At 36.7% G+C, this 21,109-nt stretch overlaps 1 protein-coding gene across 2 annotated transcripts in view; it reads left to right on the top strand.

Moving 5' to 3' along the window:
• Positions 1-21,109, top strand: part of Mms22l (MMS22 like, DNA repair protein) — a 109,771-nt gene that overhangs the window by 9,157 nt on the left and 79,505 nt on the right. Inside the window, exons 7-10 of one of the 2 annotated variants that reach the window (XM_057790670.1) lie at positions 1,060-1,150; positions 3,164-3,294; positions 4,274-4,387; positions 12,809-12,985. In XM_057790670.1, coding sequence (XP_057646653.1) covers positions 1,060-1,150; positions 3,164-3,294; positions 4,274-4,387; positions 12,809-12,985 — 513 coding nt within the window. The remainder of the gene's footprint in view (positions 1-1,059; positions 1,151-3,163; positions 3,295-4,273; positions 4,388-12,808; positions 12,986-21,109) is intronic. The other variant, XM_057790671.1, reaches the window with a different exon arrangement.

Here is a 21,109-nt window from a genome sequence, read left to right as displayed (position 1 = left end):
TTGACTTTTACATTTGTGGCTACAATTCCTCTCTTTTGCTTTATTTAGGAGGCAGGGTGCTAAAGAGATGCCTCAGAGGTTAAGAGCCATGAGGCTTCTCTTTCCAGAAGACTAGGTTTCATTTCCAGGAACCGTGTGATGGCTCAGAAACATCTGTAACTCCAGTTCCAGGGGATCTCTTTTGGTCTCTGTGGTCACTAGGCATGCGCATGGTGCATATATATACATGCAAACAAAACACCCATACACATAATAATTAAAAAAATATGTAGGGAGATAGTAAATCTGATAATATCTGCAGATGGAAGTGATAACTTTTAATATGTTACAATTTCCCCATTAATTTGAAATGTTTTATTTATCTCTTTCCTGTTCCTTCTGCTTGTTATCTCTCCCTGTGCCACTATTAGTCTAGCATTTTTGTGTTTGTATATTTGATAGAGAAAACCCTTCATCATTTTTTCTGAGTTTAGTAGAACTTGTTAATGTCATCGTATTGTTTTATAGTGATACTCAGTGTTCACTAGTGATAACCAATACAGCATAGAGCTAAAATTTTTCGTTTGAGTTTGACAGAATTGAGTTTGAGTGCTCAATCATGGATTGGGAGAAAATAATTCTTCACCTTTGTCACCTTGCATTTCTTAATGAGAATGTCCATATAGTTGGCATCATGATCTGAAGTTCTCATTTTTGTATTTTGTGGTTCCTGTGCACTCAGTTCATTAAAGGGTATTTCTTAGCTAATTTCTAGAGCAAAAACTTCATCTTAAGATTCCTTTATAGCCTTACCACTAAATAGACACAGTGGTTGCTTGAAAGGGGTCTGTACTGTCCCAACCTATTTAGCCATCTCTATAATGTATCTGTATTAAACCAGCAAGTAAAAATGTATCCTTTCAAGGCTCTTCAGTGAAAGAATTTGTCTCTAATCATGACAAAAATTTTCCCAGTCTTTGGATGGGTAATTGGTTCTTTGGGTGGGTGGAGGAGTTTTGTGATGTGGTACAAAACACCTAGTAAAGTCTAAATTTTTACTACTAATAATGTCATTCACAGCTCTTCCCACCATCGTGGCATTTATTACATCTCTACTTGGATACCCATTGGCTGGTGCTGGAAATACTTCACATGCTGGGTGAAAAATTGAGTAAGTTTATGGTTTCTGCTGTTAAAATCCTAACTTTCGTTGTTTTTTAAAATGAAATTAGCCAGCTGAATACCGTGGCATATAGTCTATAATCCCAGTTCTTGTGAGGCTGAGGTAAGAGAATTATGAGGCCAGCCTGGATTGAATGATGAATTCTGGGTTGGCCTGTGCTATGAAGAGAAACCCTGTCCAAAAGAAAATAATTAAATTATAAGTACTTATGCCATTTTTAAAAAGTAAATAGGTAATTTTTGTCCCCCATTTTCTCCCAGAGTGTCCATCAATCATGCTCAGATAAGTAGAAATTGCTCCATCAGTTTATTTTTCAGTCTTTGATCTGTTGGTATACATGTATTCATTTTTGTTTATAACTGGTATGGATGTACTTTTCATTGTGGTTTTTCATTTAGCAGATTGTGTATGTGTGTTACATGTCTGTGCTACAGTCTGTTTACACTTGTGGCATGTATAGTGACTAGAGACAGCATCAAAAATTTCCACCTTATTCTAGGCCTCTTATTTTTGGTGTTTTAAGACAGGGTTTCTCTGTTTCCTGGCTGTCCTGGAACTCACAGAGATCCATGTGTCTCTGCCTCCTGAGTGCTGGGATTAAAGGTTTAGGCCATCACTGCCTGACTGAGACAAGGTCTCTTACTGATTGAACTCTTGCCATTTTAACTAAACTGACCTGCCAGCAAGCCCTCAGGATCTTCCCGAGTGCTGGGTTATAGGCCCTTGCTGCCATGGGATGCTGGGAATCAGAACAGGATTTTTGTAGTGATGCAGCAGCTTTTTAGACATCTGTTTGGGAAAGTACATGTGGTTCAGTTATACTGAGACTTGTGTTACAGCTCTATTGCACTAATTCAGCAGTGTCTCTTTTTAACAGTAGTTCTGGATTCTTTTATAAATGTTTCCCAGAAGACACATGCGAATATACCTTTAATTTGTGTATATATTCTATAAACTATCTTCTTTGACATAGAATCAAATATTGATGTTAATTTTAGATTATGTGCCTTTTCTTCAGACTCTTGTCAGCAATAGACTAATGTACTGCTGATACACGAAAAATAATGCCAGATGTTTCTTTCTTCCAGGGTTTTCTGGTTATCAGTTAACTGCAACGTCTTTACATAATTTGATTTTCTTTTGTAAATTTTCTAACTTTCTTAGGGCGCTTTGTATATATGGATAGTAATCTTAGATTTCAGATGTGGTTTTTTTTTTTGTTTGTTTGTTTGTTTTTGTTTTTTGAGATGGGGTTTCACTATTTAACCCTGGCTGACCTAGACCTCAGTGTGTAGACCAGTTTATCCTGCTGTCCTGGAACTGAAAGAGATCCACCAGCCTCCACCTTTGTAGTTTGGGGATTAAAATGTGCCACTACACCCAGCAAATGCTGTGTTTGTATTTTTTTTTAATCTTGCTGCTTGGCAGTTTAGGTTTCAAAGACATATATGTGTCAGTACCTACTTTTAATTATGTATATATACATAGACATACATATACCTAGACATATATAAACAAAGTAATTTACAGATTTGTAATGATTATTTTAAATATATTTAGAATAATGTTCAAGTGCATACACTTTGTAGGTAAAAGTTTTGGTTATTTTTTACCTTGGTTTGCTCTGTTTTATACAACAAAACATTTGCAAGTGATGAGCACACTGGCCTCAGTTAAAAGACTAATGTTTCAGCCTCTTTGTTTTTAGAAATCTTTGTAGATGAGGACTGGTGATTTTCTTTTATATTAGAGCTATAGAGCAGTAAGCTTTTCAAAGATGGCCTCATTAGTACAAAAGAAGTTAAACTGAATATTGAATTGGAAAGATTTTTTTTTTTTTTAGGTAATGCTTGGAACTATAAGCAGTTATTCTAAAATTTAACTTACAAAAAATCTTAAATTGTGTTTTACTTTAGAAAAAGTTGAAGAGGTAAGATCATTTTTTTTTGTGACAATTAACTAAAACTGAGGATTTAAAGTAGAATTTATATTATTTTGCAGAACAAGTTGTCTATGGTCATCAGTTTATAAGTCAGACTGGTGAAAGTTTAACCAATGTCAGCCTATTTGAAGAACATTGTGAAAATCTTTTCTGCGACTTAATAAGCCTGTCACTCAACAGATATGACAAGGTAATGCTTTAAGAATTATTGATGTTTTAATGGCAACAATCCTTAATATGTGGTTTAATATATAAGAATTCAAAGTGGTTTCCATGTTACAATTTTTTTGTTTTGTATTTGGTTACTAGTATCTGGTAGCTAAATGGGATGAGAATGTAAATGTTTACATTTGATAAAATGTTTACATGTATATATTGATGTGTGTATGTATGTTTGATATAAATGTTTACAATAGACAGGAATTCATCTTTCAAGTTAATTTTTAAAGTCAGGACATTTTAATGAGGTGTCATGTTTTAATAAGCATATGCATTATATAATGCTTGAGTTAAGTTAAGCATTTTTTAAATCTTTATCATTCTGGTAAAAAACATTGTTCAAAATACATTGTTCTAGCTTTTCAAAATATTTAGTATGTAATTATAATTACTGTGTACTGGAACTCCATATTCCTGCCTAATTGTATCATGAAGCATGTTTATTTTGCCTTATAAGAAATGCAAATTTATTTCTAAGTTTCTTTCAGGAATCCCTCTCCCTACCTCCTTCCTTTCCTACCTCCCTTTCTCCCTCTCTCCCCCCACCCTGTTTGTGTGTTTGTGTGTGCGTGTGTGTGCATGTGCGTGTGTCTTAGATGTAACTGACAGGATCAAAACAGGTGTTGTGTAAAGAATGTTGTACTAGAAAATACTTTTGCCAGTGTTCCTTTTATTTTCTTTAGTTGCTGTTATACTGCTATGCTGATTTTAGTATTCCTGACAGCTTTTTCCAACAAAGTCTTAATGTGTACTGCTTAACCCATGCTTCAAAAATATTTATTGTGTTTGTTCTTTTAGCTGAAAATCAGGGTTGTTGTGTCCTTTGGTTGTAACAGGAAACATTTTTTTAAAAAGTTAAGGAAATGACACTTTTTCTTAAATTGAGAAAACATTTTAACTCTTTATAACAATTAGCTAGGTGACGTGTAAATAGCTCTTTCTTGTTGCAGGTTAGACCTTCTGAAGCATTAGTGCTTAATCACTACTCATGCTCCTGTGTTAAAGAATTATGGGTTCTACTTATTCATCTTCTAGACCACAGAAGTAAATATTCAGTTGCAGAAGTAAGTTCATATATTGAATTTCTGTATGTAGAAGAATGGCTACCCAAATCACACACAGTATTGTTTGCATGGTTGGGTATTCTAGATGAGCCTGTATCTTCCAGAGAACATGCATTAATAGAGGATATAAGGAAGTTTGTTATAAGAGATTGACTAGCACTGTTGTAGAAGCTGATCCTAGGATGGAGACCGCGGAGAACTGATTACACAAGTTACAGTCAGAGTCGAAAGGCTTAAAAGGCAGAGGAGGTCTTCTCTGAGAGCTCTTCTAAGTGAAACTGCAATTCCTGACTTCACCTCAGAAAAGTATTTTTGGATGAATCAGAGTTGGAGTTAAGAGTTGTGGTTTTGTTTTTGTTTTTTATAATTACATCATTTCCTCCCTCAAACAAACCCTCTCATCTACTCTCTATACCCTTGAATCTTATTTAGATTCACATCCTCTTTGTATTATGTGTTTTTTATTTGTGTGCATTGGTGATTTTCTCTGGGGAAGGCTTGTAATTTTTCTGTAGTGTTGAAGCCTCCTGTGCATTCCCTTTCATATTAGTATATCTCTTGATGCCATTCTTGATCAGCTGTGGTTAGCAGCCATGTTGGTGACACAGCCAGATTCCTGTTTCTGTGACCCTTATCCCTACCATCCCCTTCTGAAATGATCCCTGATCCTGAGGTGCCATAGTTTGTTGTAGATGTTATCAGATGGGACTTTGCAGTTTGGTCGGTTGGGTTTTTTGCTATGGTCTCCAATTATAAGTTTCTCTGAGGAGAATTGAGAGCTGCATGTATCTATGGGAGGAAGGACAGCTTTTAGACTGTAGTTGGGTGTTGTGCTGACTTAGGTGGCGGTTGTAGTTTCGTCTTAAGATTCATGACTACACTAGCCTAGAGAAGTTGGTTAGGTTTCCAGTACCAGATGGGATTTCCTTCTTGTGTGGGTCTTATAAATCTAATTAGAGAGTTGTTGGTTACTGCCAACGTATGATTGCCACTATTGCACCTTTATGGTCATTATCACCTGTTGATTATTGTTCATAGTTGTCATAGCTGGTAGAACTATTGGTTACTTCCCTCTGTTAGGAGCTTGCATGGAACCTTCTGGTATCATGAAAGCTAGTCCTCAGGGAGGGGCTCCCAGGTCAGATGGACTTTGTACTATCTGCCCCCCGTGTCTCAAGATGTTGTGTTCAGTATGGATGTACCTTTCCTCTGGGGGTAGGGGACAACCTAGGGCAGTAGCAAAAGCATAAATGTTTTAGGAGTCCTGGGCAACCCTGACCAACAGCTCAAATGAGGGCTTTTCATGCCTCATGCCTCGTTTTCGTTTGTTTGGTCACATGCTGTATTAGTTAAGACTCTCTAGAGAAACAGATGATAGAATTCGTCTCTGTGTAAGAGTGGGATTGTTAAGAGTAGCTTACAGGTTATGGTCCAACTATTCCAGCAATTGCTGTCTCCCGATGGAAAGTCCATGAATCCGGTAGTTGTTCAGTCCAAGAGTCTGAAAGTCCGTCTCAACTGGTGTTCAGTATGTGCCAGACTCCAAAATAGACATGAGTACAAGTGGGGGAACAAAGTTGCTAGCAGGAGTGAGGGCAAGCAGACTAGAGCAAGAACTCTTTACCATGTTTATATAGGCTTCCAAAATTTAAGGTAGATATTCCCACCTCAAAAGATCTGAATTTAGGGTGGGTCTTCCTACTTCAGATGATTCAGTCAAGAAAATCTCTTACAGGGTTACCCATCTGTTTGGGTTTTAGTTAATTCTAGATGCAGTCATATTGACTACATCTACCTCTTGTCAGCTTGACACACAGTCATAGCTCCTTATGTCACAATTGTCCTAAAATGATATAACTAACTATGCAAACATCAAACACATATATTTTAGAATAGGTGCCCATGTGCCTTGAGCTACATTCTTTTTACTTGAAGTTGATAACTACTGATGTTCGCTCAATTGATAAAGAAATCAAGGAAAAAATACAAATCTGTGCAAACACATCTTAACAATATGACAGATACACGTCAGTTCTGATCCTCATTTCTGCAACTTGAACTTAACTGATACTTTTAACTACCTTCCTCGGTTACATTCTATATTTCCAACATCTTCAGCAAGAACCTCAGCAGATTCCTATTCTGGAGGAGTGACTCATATTTTTTTTTTCCTGAAGAATCTATTACCTTTGTCATCCTGCCTAGATTAGGTTATTGTAGCTTCCTGTTGACTTTAGTCACATTCATATGACTTAGTAACATCAAGAGATGCCATGAGGATCTCCTGCACTCCTAACATAATCTTTCTTACCTCCATTATGAAAAAGCAATCCACGTAATCTGGATCAATCACCCCTCATAACGCTATTACTCCCTTCTTAGCCTTTTGGCTTAAGAACATCAGAAGCCCAATGGCCAAGGGGAAATCTGACCTTCCAGTGTAGTGTAGTGTTGGAATGTTTGTTTTGTCTCCTGGAAGGAGCACTCCTCTTGTGGAATCAAAACTACCCCTATTTACAGATGATATGGTGTTATATATATATGAAACATACCTATAACAGACTCAAATTTCTATCAGAAAACTTCTAGAAAAGCTAAATAAATTCAGCAGTGTTAGTTTAGAGAATAAAAAATAGGGTATACCAACAACAAACATCAGAGAAAGAGATTATGGATGCACTCTCATTCACAACAGCCTAAAGGAAAAATATATCTGGTATAGGTGTGTCTTTGCTTAGTTTGTAAAATTTTTCCTTTCTGATGATCTGATCTGTGCCATTGACTTGGGCTACTTCTCATTATTTCTGCCTATAATTTGAAGGGTTTTTTTTTTTTTCTCATGGTTACCCTCATTGCCTGTATGTTCCTTTCTATAAGAACACAGTTCAGGAATGGAGTTGTGTGGGGAGAATTCTGAGTGCTCTTGAAAAATAGGTAGCATCAGAAGTGGGAATATAGATCTCTGTTTGGTGTTGTAGAAAGTCATTTCTCCAAAGATTAATTGGAACATAAGTAACATAGGCTGTATGACTGCCATTATGCCTTTTGGACCTATGTATTATAATTTTGTAGCACTTTGTTTAATCTCCTTAGAGCTCATAGTTCCCATCCCTATTAGGGTTGAATTCACCTCCATTACAGGCCATTGGGAGGGCTATTCTTGTATAGTTATAGTAGAGACATCAGCTCCAGAATGAATTAATCCTGTAAAAGTTTTTTTTCTTTTATTTTTAAATCCGATATGGTTTTATCATTTTCCTTCAATAAAGTACTTAAAGCTGCAGTTGTTTTCTGTACTATTGAGTCCTCCCTTGTGAAGTGCATTTTTCCATGAAGGGGCTACATGAAGCAATAATAATAATTGTGCAGTTTTTTCTTTGAATTGCTAATCAGTGGGCACTTTGATCATAACTACTTGTTCTCCTATATAATCTTCATCAATGATTCTTGTATGAACTATGACTCTTCATGGATAAATTACAATGCAATAAAAATCCAATGGTTCCAGACAGAACATTGTCCCCAAAAGAATATTGAAGAGGGGGAATGACAATATTTTTAGGGCAAGCAATATTAATACCAGCACTTCTTGAATAACAACTTGTAGTGAACAAATAGATTGACTACATTCTGCAGCTGGCATAAATGGTATTGTTTTTTTGGCTTAAACCCTCTAATTTTACAGTCCCTGAGGGGGGATTCTCAATCTATTTCCCTATGTTGACTTTTATTATTATTATTGTTTCTAGGTAATGTATTGGCACTTTATCATATTTAGATTGGGCGTTCCTTAGCCCAATGTTTTCTTTTTTTGGTTTTTCGAGACAGGGTTTCTCTGTAGCTTTGGTGCTTGTCCCGGAACTAGCTCTTGTAGACCAGGCTGGCCTCGAACTCCCAGAGATCCACCTGCGTCTGCCTCCCAAGTGCTGGGATTAAAGGTGTGCGCCACCACGGCCCGGCTTGCCCAATGTTTTCTTGCTAAATCAAGGAGCTCTTTGATTCTGAGCATTCATTTGTTATAAGGACAATTTACATTGTTTATTTAAGTGACCAGGTCTGCCACAATTGAAACATTTTTCAGACATCTGTCTTTGAACCACATAGGTTTCTAAAACAGCTAACGTTGCTGTCTGTAAGTCCCTCATTTCTACATAAATTCAGAAAGTTTGAAACGTCTCTGATTATTCCTTGGCAATATCCATTGGCGTTATAAAAACTGTTTTAATAACTTGAACTTGTGCCCTGTTTACTTGCTTTTCAATAGCATCAAGTCTCCCTTTCAAATCCATATAAGGCTTAGAAGGACCTTGTGTAATTCTTACATAAACTAGACCTGAAGTCAGATCCCCTGTCAGTTTTCATGTAGGAGGGCTACAGGAGCATTAAGCAACTGATGATCTGTTGATGCCCATCTACCTGCCAATCCCTGTCAGCATTTCAGATGTGTCATTTCCAGGATCGCCCCTTGGTTCTGGTTTTTGAGATTTTTTATGGGCTTATTTACAAGCTATATTTGCCATTGTGGAAACCGGGAAGGGCTAAGGATCATTTTAGCAATTGAATGGCAGCTGTTGTGCATTATTACTCCAACCAAAAAGATATTCACAACAAATATGGAACAGTAGTCCCAAAGGAAGAACAAGCATTATAAAAACTATTATATTTATGCCTAATCTCTGATAAGCATTTTGTTCAAATTGCATTAGAGATACCAAGCACAAACAACTCATGAGACCAGGGAGGAATTGGTAATCTCCTTTTCAAACCTACTCTGCCTTAGTTTGCCTAGATAGTAAACTTTAGCATTTCCTTAGGCTCTCCTAAATCCTCATCACAAAGCAAGAGAAGCAAGATAATTCCTCACCCCATGCTTCAGGATCACCTTCAGGCAATGGAGATTACATATTTAAAGGAGGCTCCAGTAAGAGAGTGGAGGAACCATAACTGGTATAGTTGTTGGTGGTACTTTCCTTACATTTGATTTTGCCTGAATGAGGAATAATTTTCATTTTTTTCCCTCCTGTTACCAGTTTTAAGGTTTGCTTATCCAGTTTATATTCATTCTGGGAATTTGCATCTCTTTTTAAGACTAATCCTGAAGTATTTTTTTTTAATAGTAGTCCAAATAAATGCCCAAGTGACCTAAAATTGGATAGGGAGCTTTCCCCCTTGTTCATATACCTTTCCAATATTCTTTCGGACATTGTACCATACTTCTCATCTAAAGTTCCTTCTTTTGGAAACCAGGGATTATAGTTATAAACAAACATCCACAGAGCAGCACCAACATAGAATTCAGTTTATGTTGATTTACTGCTCTGAGCCTGGTGCCTGCTTTTGAGTGCGGTTGATATATATATAATGTCACTCTGTTTAAAAACCTGACTTTTTTCTCTCCCAGCAGCTATCTATTGCAAACAATTTCTTGCCTAGGGTGAGTGTGCAGGTCTTATGCATGCTGTCACAGTCTCTGTTGTGCTGTGGATTCAGCTTTACTGGAAGCTGACAGCAGTCCTCAAGCACACTCTGGAGTAAAGGTCTTTTTTTTACAGTCCTCTTAATTTTTTTGTGTCTTCCTATCCTGCCTCAAACCAGTTTCAGTGTGGCTTTCATTTTTAGAAACATGTTAATGTTTCCTATGCTCAAAAATAATCAGTGTTTAGAAGATGCACTGAATAGAATATAAAAAGAATTAATTGAACCCATCTGTATTTCAAATGAATAAAAACAGTATAGAGGTTGGAAAAACTAATCTAGGTAGCATTAGAATATACCAATTTGTCTGTGTTCTTTTAAAGAATATAAATAGCAGGGTTTCACTATTTAGCTCATGCTATCTTGGAAATTGTACTCTAATTGTCTCAGCATTCTTAATGATGGAATTATAAGTGTGAACTGCCTTTTTAAATATTATTTAAGTGTTGGTAGTTTCAGACCTGTTTTTAGTATGAAACTCAGAAAATCATCAATATATTATAGATAATATGATCTATATTTTTATCACAATTAAAAGAGGGGAAGGTAGTGTAAGTCATGGGTGAATTAGAATAGAGCTAGGTATGGATGTATGTTTGTGTACATATATTTCCTATCTTTTTCACTAGGTGGACCTAGTAGTCCTAAGGAAAATGGTACAGATAGTTCTCAAATATGACAGATTTCTGGTGAACACCAGCAAGGCTCCTTGGACATTTGACTGGCTTTCCACTGGTCCATAAAAAATGAAAATGAACCCGAAACATCTTAAGCCAGAAATTGTTTCCTCAAAAAAAAGGGGGGGTTGATGTTTGAAGAACACAAGAACCCAAATGAAAATCTTCCATGTATTGATAATTGATTCATGTGAGACATAGTTGAAAAAGGTTGTGATCTACATAGAACCCATGCTGATACAAATAAGTAGGGAGAAGGGATTCTTTTCTGATAAATGTATATCAAGAAACATCAGAACAAAAGTGAACACAAGTGAGACAAAGGACAGCAGTTCCATTTTAGTATTGTTTTGTGTTTCCTGATACAAAATGTCAATGGGGATGCCTGTGATGGTCTCCAACGTCCCTTCTTTCTACTCCAGTCTCTAAAGTATTTAGATATGTTGCCATTATTTTGAGCTTAGAAAACTAGGATATGTTTGTAGTTTTGTAAATATCTCCACATAATACTTATCAGTTACAAAGAAGAAAGTAGTATTGTTATATATGATCTAGACAATCTGAAAGATGCCTCCTTAACCACATAGTCAAAGTTAACTTGTAACAGGATAAATTAACACCATGCACCCCTCATATGATGCAGTGAAATAATAAAATTGTTTCCAGGACAGTCAGAGCTGTTGCACTTGTATCTTTATAGGCATGTCCTTTATGTTAGAAAAATTTTCTTATTTGACTTTATTAAAAATATATTTCTGTTCTTTGAGCTGAGATTCTTCTCCTTCTATTCCTATTTTATTCCCAGTAGTCTTAGATTTTGTCTTTTCATAGTGTCCCAGATTTCTTGGAAGTTTTATATCAGGAATTTTGTATATTTAACATTTTCTTTGATCTGATTTATCCATTTCTTCTGTTGTATTTTGGCAGCACCTGAGATTCTTTCATCGCTTGTATTCTATTGATGATGCTTGTACCTGTAGTTCCTATTTGATTCCCTAGATTTTTCCATCTCCTGTATTCTCTGTTTCAGTTTTCTTTATTGGTTCTATTCATTTTCATTCTATTCCATTGTCTCGAACAGTTTTATTCATTTCCTTTGTTTGCCTTTTCTTGGCTTTTAAAAAGGAATTTATTAATTTCCTCCAATTTTTTGTTGTTTTTTTTCCTCTTTCTTTAAGGAATTTATTCCCTTCCTGTTTTAGGACCTTTATTATCCTTAGAAAGATGGCTTTAAGACCGTTTTCTTTCTTTCTTTTTTTTTTTTTTTTCGAGAGAGGGTTTCTCCGTAGCTTTTTGGTTCCTGTCCTGGAACTAGCTCTTGTAGACCAGGCTGGCCTCGAACTCACAGAGATCAGCCTGTCTCTGCCTCCCGAGTGCTGGGATTAAAGGCGTGTGCCACCACCGCCCGGCATGACCGTTTTCTTGTGCTTCAGCTGTGTTATTCTGGCTGTTGTTGATTGTATTTTTATAGGTGCTTAGTTTGTCTTTGCTGTAGGTTTTTTTTAATTTGTTGGTTTTTTTTGTTTGTTTTTTTAATTTTGATTTCTGTTTCCTTTGGTCTTCTAACCAGAGTGATCTGGGTTTCTGTTGGCCTCAGATGGATTAGGTGTTTCTTCAGGATTTGTGGGCTAGGATATGGTGATGTGGAAGAATGCTTTTTGGGGACAGGTTGTGCAGGCACCGAGGAAGTGTTGGCAGTCTGTGGACTGGAATCTTACCTTTGATGGTTCTGAGTGCCCTCGTGACCACTGGTAAAGCAGGGGACTTCCGCGTGAATTATGGTGAGAGGACAGGGCGAGTTGTTAGCAGGCTGCGCGGCTCCAATCAAGAGTTGATGGTCTGCAGGCGTGGGTTGGGGGGTCTTGTCTGGGGTCCTGGGTGCTGCTGTAGCCTCTAGAAAAGTAAGGGGCTTTTTATCTGAGTTGGGGGTCCAGGTATGGTGGTGAGGAATGGTGGGCAGTTGGGGCTAGACTGGGTGTGCTCTGAGGGAGTGTTGGAGGTCTGGGGTGGGGGGCTTATCTGTGGTTCTCTAAAGTGTTATTAATCATTCCTTGTGCGGATTGCCAGATGATATATTTACAAGATAGATTTTCAGAACATTCTGTAGGTTGTTGACAAAAGACACCTTTAAAATATAAAGCACATTAAGGTTCATAATTGATGCTCTATTATGTGTATATATTTCATTATGAACAAGAAAAAGTTTAATTCAGAGGTCATTAGAATAGTGTTTTAATTTAACTGAATTATGTTCTTTTTGTTCCTTTAGTCATTTTGGAATTGGCTGAATAAACTTCTTAAAACATTTTTTGAAAAATCAAATGACCAAAGAAGACCTTCTGCTTCTCTAACCCAGGCCAAGGATCCATTAGGCTTTAGTTGGTGGATTAGTGTTCACGTAGCATCACTGTACCAGATTGATCGCCATGGTGTATTAGATGAAATGGTGAGATTTATATTTGCTCTTTATTTTTAGTATTTGTATACTATTAGTTAATATGTTTCTTTAAAGATAAACGTAAAGCAAATGAGTAGTAAATAAAAATTTAGGTTATCGGAAACAAATTTTAACATCTACTAATCTTGAAGATTTTTAAAGTTCACATTTTTATTGTTTGATGAATGGAAAGCAATTTATAGAAGACTTGGTCTCCAATCTTGGCTCTGCTCGTAAGTCTTCCATGGACTTTGAGTAAATTGCTCAAAATTTTCTTATCCTTTGTTTCCTCATGGAAAAATCATGGCTTTGCCTTGGTCCACAGTTTCCTTCTACTTATAAATTCTGCAAGAGTGTCAGAGGGAAAGCATATATCTATGTCTCCCTGAAATGAATCAGTTGGTTTGTGTGAAATAAAATGAAAGTGTTAAGTACAACTCAGTGGTTAATAACACATACTACGCTTACAGAAGACCTGATGTTTATTCCCTGCATCCACACGGCGAGGGTCACAGCTCCCTGTAACTTTAGTTTCAGAGGATCTGCTGTCTTCTTTGGGTCTGCTGCAGGCAACTGCAGTGTTGCACAAACCCAAACATATACACTTGATTTTAAAAGGCATAATTTTTTAAAGTGTTTATTTTGAATAACATTTCTTTTGACATGCTTTTCCTTAAATCTATTTAACAAACTATCAGAAGAATACAGATTTTATCTATCTGTTGAATTACTGCTTAGTTGGAAACAGTCTTTTATGGCATTACTCAATTTCTTGTGATTTAAACCATCTAATATATATATATATATATATGAATCCTATTTGATGTTTTTAATTTCTATATGTATAATTTCTTCCTTTCTCAAAAATAACAATTTTACAAGCATGTCAGTTCTGTGAAATTCAGACATCTAAGGCAGGAGGATCAACACAAATTCAAAACTAGCCTATATTGCATAGTAGTAGGTGAGTGTGAGTGTTTCAACTCTGGATTTGAAAAGATATCCTGACTTATCAGGAAGCCAGTCTATACTTAGAGCCACAATAGGACAGCTCAGCCCTGGAAGGAAAGGTGCTCTGACTTGTTAGAAAGTCAGGCTACCTGAAGTTGGGGTGCCATGTGGGGATGGTTTCCCTGCAGGATATAGCAATCCTGCTTCTCTCCTAGAGAACTGTTATAGCTGAGCTCTGATCTGTTTCACTAAGGGAAAACATCCTAGCAGAACTATCAGCTTCTTTTTCTGTGGCCCAAGCTATAACTTCTGCTATATTCTACTAAAGGGAAACCCTTACAGAAGTGTAGAATAGAATCTCCTCCTGTTCCAGTTATTTTTTCTGCTCAGCCTTGCTCAGGCCCCCAACCCCTAAGGGAACGTCTCAGCAAGGTTTTTCTGTTCATTTCCCTAAGTGACATCCAAGCCATGTTCTTCTATTCTGTGCCATTGAACCCAAGGCTTTTAAAAAAAAATGATTTGGGAAGGAGGAATCCAGGAGAGTGGCTGCCTCTGCCAGGGTGGTAAAGAACAGTTTTCCCAACTGAACAGACAGAAGGGCTTATATAGGGCTTCTTAGGGGCAGAGTTTTCTCAGGGAGAAGTTTTTCTGCTCAGGGATTGCTTAGTTTAGTTAGTCAGGGCCAGAGATAGCTCTACCTTTTTAGCTTGTTGACTCTAATCTTAGGGCCAGGACATATTTCTTTATTGGCTCTGATTCTGTGACAAAGTATGTTTCTTTGACACTGGTTTCAGAGTCAGGGAATGTTTCTTTGGTTCTGGGTTCAGGAATAGGGTGTTTCTTTCACTGGCTCTGGGTTCAGAGTTAGGGTGCTCACTTATTGGTTGGTTTTTCTTGGCTGGCCCTTTTAAGTCTACAATAGTGAGTTCCAAGTTAGCCTTGGCAATGGAATGAAGTCCTTCTCAAAACCCAATCTCCCAAATAAAACAGGCAGGTTCCTAGACCTCAAGTCTGTATTTAGTACTAAATCCTTATTTAGTAATCCGATTTGGGGTTGTGAATCTTTATGATTATAATATTCCTTGATTTCAACTTCTCTAGATATAATACATCATTCTCTGAGCTTATTGTCTTAGTTTCTATTACTGTGAAGAGACAACATGACCAAAGGAAAACATTTAATTGGGTGATTTACAGTTCAGAGCTTCAGTCCATTATCATCATGGTAGGCCATCGTGGCTTACAGGCAGACATGGTGCTGGAGAAGGAACTGAAAATTCTACAGCTCTGCAGGCAACAGGAAGTGAACTGTCTCACTGGGTGTAGCTTGAGCATAGGAGACCTCAAAGCCCTTCCACACTTTAACGTACTTCCTCCAAAAAGGCCGCATATATTTCATCAAGGCCCAACCTACTAATAGTGTCTCCAATGAGCTTATGGGGCCAGTTGCATTGAAACTACCACACTTATGAAATCTGCTCCTTGATAAAGTGGACAAGCTTGCTCTTTTAAGCAACAAACAACTTGATCTCTGAGATGTTGTCTATGGTATCTGTTGAACTGACAGTGTTGTAGCAATAAATAGGCCCCTGGAAGTCTTCTAAATATCTCCTTTAATAACAAAAGTTCGGCCGGGCGGTGGTGGCGCACGCCTTTAATCCCAGCACTTGGGAGGCAGAGGTAGGTGGATCTCTGTGAGTTCGAGACCAGCCTGGTCTACAAGAGCTAGTTCCAGGACAGGCTCCAAAGCCACAGAGAAACCCTGTCTCGAAAAACCAAAAAAAAAAAAAAAAAAAAAAAGTTCTTCAAGGAAATTGTCAAGATAAATTAAATTATTGCTGTAGAAAGTTCATGGCAAGCCGGGCGGTGGTGGCGCACGCCTTTAATCCCAGCACTTGGGAGGCAGAGGTAGGCGGATCTCTGTGAGTTCGAGACCAGCCTGGTCTACAAGAGCTAGTTCCAGGACAGGCTCCAAAACCACAGAGAAACCCTGTCTCGAAAAACCAAAAAAAAAAAAAAAAAAAGTTCATGGCAATTTAAGCTGCCATTTTTTTGTCTTTTGAGAAATGAGTAGAATAAAGAGACACAGATGAACTGAGTGTCCTTTCACTCTGTCCATGAGAGTTTGCCTCCCTAATACATAACACATACTCAAATTTTAGTAGCTGGCATAGCTTCTGTATGGCCCATTTACTAAGTACTTTTGTGGAATAGTATGCTAGTGTTTAATATCACTTCTTTATTAGAATATTATCAACATTAAGTAAATTTAAATATTGCTCTAATTCTGAAGGCTCAACATAAGCATTTTTATTTTTCTTTCTGTTCTACATTAATTCCTCTAAGAACACATTTCTTATTTTAATCAGTATATATAAATGTAATACTGTGTCAAACACTTCTGAGTTGTATTTGGTGTTATAATAAGTGTTTATAAGAGGATCTATATGAAATACATTGTTCTTGCTTTGCTTTAGGGAATATGCTTTTAGCTTATTAGACTTATTTGAACTGTAGTAACACTGTAGTGAGTGCTGTTCAGTAGCAGTTGATACTTATCCCTAGATAGTCCCAGTGTTGCTCTGTCATTGCTGCTACAGTGCACTGATGGTTTAATCTTACATCTCTGGAGATTATTACATTTATTAGTGCTGAATCAAGAAAACTGTGTCTTTTAATTTTGTTCCTTTGTAGTTTTCTTTTGCCAATACTGTTTAAAATCTTATTTATGTGGAAGGATTTTTAAAGGAAACTGCCACATTTGAAAGTGGAAACTTTCTGTGTTAAAAATATTATAGTATATATTTATATGTACATATAAAATAAAAGTTGCTTTTAGTGTGTATTCTCAGAATTTCCAATAATTTTTAAAAAACTTCGGTGTGACTTTTAAAGATAGAGTCACATTAGTGACTAGCTTTTCCATTACCAATAGTTTTTTTTTTTTTTTTATTTTTATTTTTTGGTTTTTCGAGACAGGGTTTCTCTGTAGCTTTGGAGCCTGTCCTGGAACTAGCTCTTGTAGACCAGGCTGGTCTCGAACTCACAGAGATCCACCTGCCTCTGCCTCCCAAGTGCTGGGATTAAAGGCGTGCGCCACCACCGCCCGGCGACCAATAGTTTTTATTAGGTGTAAAAATTCATATTGTATTTACAGTGTATTTAATAACTAAATGATTATTCACATTTTAGTGTGCCAAAAAGTAGGAGAAAAACTGATATATCTGTCTTATGGGTGAAGAAGTAGGAATATATAGTGATCAAGGGTCCCTTTATTTTGTCACTTAGATAAATTTGATTTTTTTTTCTTTTTAAAACAGTTCTCCAGAAGATTGACTCTTACAAGTAAATCTTTGGTAGGATAACCATGTGCTTCAGTTTGCCATAGGCAATCCATTTTATGCCAACTGACTTTAATCTTATGTCCAATTTTATTCCCCAAGTTACCTCATTAGTAAATTACATGGTCATTCTTATCGATTACTTTAAAGGCATATTGGTTGGTTCCTTCAGAAAAATTGTAAACGGATGTTAATTTGTGTCTGGGATATATTTAAATCATAACTTTAAAAATTGCCTTGATGCTTTTTCCTCCTTATGATATATTGATGTTGCCAGCTATCCTACAGGAAGAGGTTGTATAGTAGTGTGCTTTTTCACCCTGACGAATACTTTGTGAAGGATGATAAGTAATAAAAGTTACATGGTTTTCACCAGACAAATATTATAGATAAAATAAGATGTTTTAGCTTTTAAATGTGATGTTTCAACTTCTCCCAAAGTTTGATATGAAATCTTTACATTTTAAATAAGTTTTAGATATGATTATGTTTTAAGTTTTTGTAACTTGGAAAATTAGACAGTATCTTTTTATAAGCTTGTAAGAAAAATATGGTATCTTAGTTCTCATATTAGAAGTGCTAGTTTTTTATTCGTTTCTGCTTAATGTTCTCTCAGTCTCGATGAGAATTTGTTATTCTCTTAGAATCCCAGTCAGTTTATTTTACAGCCAAACATAGTTTAAAGATGTGAATTACTTTTGGGCATTACAAGGGTCAACTGTGACACTGTGTTTTCTGCCAAGAACATGGGGTTATCATCAGGCATGCTCTTTCTGGAGCATTTGAAATAACAACCTAATAAAAGCTATGAAATGTAATCTTAAAATGAGAGTTGCACAAGTCCAGATGCAGTCTGCCGGAGGTGGAAAGTGAGGCTTTCTGTTTGTGGTGGGGCTATTCCCTATAAAGATTAAATGGGCACCTTGCTTTTTAATGTTGGAATAAAAAGTAGAAAATATAGTCCCAGATTGATGGCTCCTACATGACTTGGCTTTTAGACATTAGATATATGGGTAATATTATGGTGAAATAATATGTAGGAACAATTCTCACATGCTTAAATTTGCTTGTGGAAATAAAATAGTGGTTTTGGTACTGTATTCTCTTGTGTTGGATTTGGGCTGGTAGTTACTTTTTTAATATAAAGTTTTTTATGTATACATGCATATAAATATAAGTACAATTTCTTTAGTCCACCCAGTGACGTTTGTACGGATATGCTTTAAGGACTGACCACTTGCTGTTTGATAATGTATCAGGGGCTCATCCCTGGGGAAGACCAACTCTTCCTCTTAGCAGTCATCAGTTGTTTGTAGCCCTTTATCTAGAGGTGAATCCTTGTATGATTTTCCTCCACCTTGTCTTTTGATAAATAGTTTAATTTATTTAAATTTTAGCCATCATGTAGTTCACATTGCTGAAATTCTTTAGGTAAGAATTACACTACTCTGATTTAAATGGCTTGTTAGGACAATTGAAATATACTCATTAACATCCAGTTGTAAAAGAAAAATATGAATTGTATCAACCTTGCCCTGTTCCTGATTACTTGGCCCTGGTGGTGACATTTTCTCTTCATAATAGTCTACAAGCTGTAAGATGAATAAACCCTTCCCTCCCCAAGCTGATTTTGGTCGTGTTGTTTACCACAACAATAGAAAGCAAATTAGGAAAGGTAAGAAGTACATAGGGCAGAGAACAGGTGGGACCACCAAAAGGGCAGTTTCATTTATTCTTTCATACTAATCTTCTGGCATCCATATGTGACAGTATTCAGAGTGTATGTTCTTTTTTGTTTGTTTTGTTTTTCTGTTTTGTTTGTTTGTTTGTTTGTTTTTCGAGATGGTTTTTCTGGAGTTTTTGAGCTTGCCCTGGAACTAGCCCTTGTAGATCAGGCTGGCCTCAAACACCCAGAGATCCGCCTGTCTCTGTCTTCCGAGTGCTGCGTGCTGGGATTAAAGGTGTGCATCACCACTGCCTGGCCAAAGTGTATATTCTTGACCAAGGTTTTGCTTCATCTTTAGTATTCATAGTTTCTTGGACCTTCATTACACGTGCATAACCTCTTACTGCTCAAGTGGTTGATCTCAGTCTCAAGGTTAGCTGACCCCAAAGTCACACTGTGGGTCGGTGGAACTTGATCAAATCCTGCCCTAATATTCTGTGGTGATGACCAGCCTCTACTCTGTCATATCCCCACACCATTGTGATAGATAGGTCTCCAGACCAAGGTATTCCTTTCAGGCTTTGATATCTGATGGATCAGACAAGTGGTTTTTGTTTGTTTGCTTGTTTTTGTTTGCCAGTAGTAACTAAGTCATTTCATTAGTAATGGTTACATAACCAAAAAGATAGTGAAAAGGAACATTATATAGCTCACTCTCAGTTTCTAAGAGTTGGGCATTTGGGGGAGGGGGGGACGTTATCTAGGTGGTTCCTGGCTCAGTATCTGCCATGAAGATTTCATCAAGTTGTCACTTAGAGGCAGTTCCTGAAGCCTTAATTGGGACTAGAAGATCTAATTTTGGTAGAATATTTTAGTTTTCATTCTTTGGACTTCAGGTCTGCTCACACTAGGGATGTTTCCTTGATTAAATTAGCAAGCGAGTACTGTCAAGATGGAAACATCATGGAAGTTACATGTTGCCCCTCGCATTAGTATTGTTGGTCTATTGATGATCATCTTCTCTGTATTGCGGGAGGGGACTATATGTTGATACAGACCAACACGCAGAGACCAAAAGAGGCTCTTTTAGTTCCTGACTACTGCTGTTACTGCTCCTATTAGTTAAGAAGTATTGATTTAGTGGAGCTAGCACTTATGTGAATATTTTCCAGCCTTTTAAAATCACAAGTAGTAGACATACCTTTTATTCATAAACATACCTTTTATTCATTAGGTTTTTTGTTTTTTGTTTGTTTTTCTGAGACAAGGTTTGGAGCCTGTTCTGGAACTTGATCTTGTTGACCAGGCTGGCCTCGAATTCACAGAGATCTGCTTGCCTCTGTTTCCTGAGGTTGAAATTAAAGGTGTTTGCCACCGCCGCCCAATTTAGAGTTTATTTTTATGAGTATAATCATAGTATGATCTGATAGGAGTCTGTAACTTGAATGATTGCCTGTCCTGCACCACCTGTAGACCAGTCTGGCCTTGAACTCAAAAGATCTGCCTTCCACCAAAGGTTTGCACCACAAAGGGCTGTATCTTTACTCTTTAGAACTCTAGCTTTGCTTTTTGAAGTTTAAATTACTTTTCACACTTTCTTTTTGCATTAGAAACTATTTGATTGCTTTTGGAAGTGCTTTCTTATTGCTTCTGGTTTTAACCAATATCTACTTATCTCAGTCTCAAGAACTGTGTGTGCTGAGAGAGTATCCTCAAGGATTTTTTGTTAGAAAAATCAAGATTTTGAGAAACTTTGTTAAAGTTCACTGTAATTCTCTTCTTTGCTGCAGAGTCATGCATAGAATTGCCAGATAGATGGCCATTTGTTAAATGAAAGCACTATCAAGTTTTCTTTATATATAAAACTACATAAAAGTTTTAATAAGATATTTCAAATAAAATGAAGAAAATCTCATGTAAGAAGGAGAATAGGAAAAACTGGCATGTAAATTTAAAAAATGCATATCTCTATATCAATTTTCAAGTTAAATTATATGTAACAACAAATTAAGTATTTAAAATATTTATAAACCTATCGAAGTACTACTTTTATAAAATAAGACCAGGTATGCTTTCTATTGGATTAGTGTAATTTTAGATTTTATTTCAAGTATGTCAGCTAAATTTTTACTGAAAGAAATTACAAAGGTATTTTAACAATAGTTTTGCACTTGT

The sequence above is a fragment of the Chionomys nivalis genome, chromosome 16 (genome assembly GCF_950005125.1).
Source record: "Chionomys nivalis chromosome 16, mChiNiv1.1, whole genome shotgun sequence".
NCBI classification, from domain to species: domain Eukaryota; kingdom Metazoa; phylum Chordata; class Mammalia; order Rodentia; family Cricetidae; genus Chionomys; species Chionomys nivalis.
This window is presented reverse-complemented; position numbering and strand designations above follow the sequence as displayed.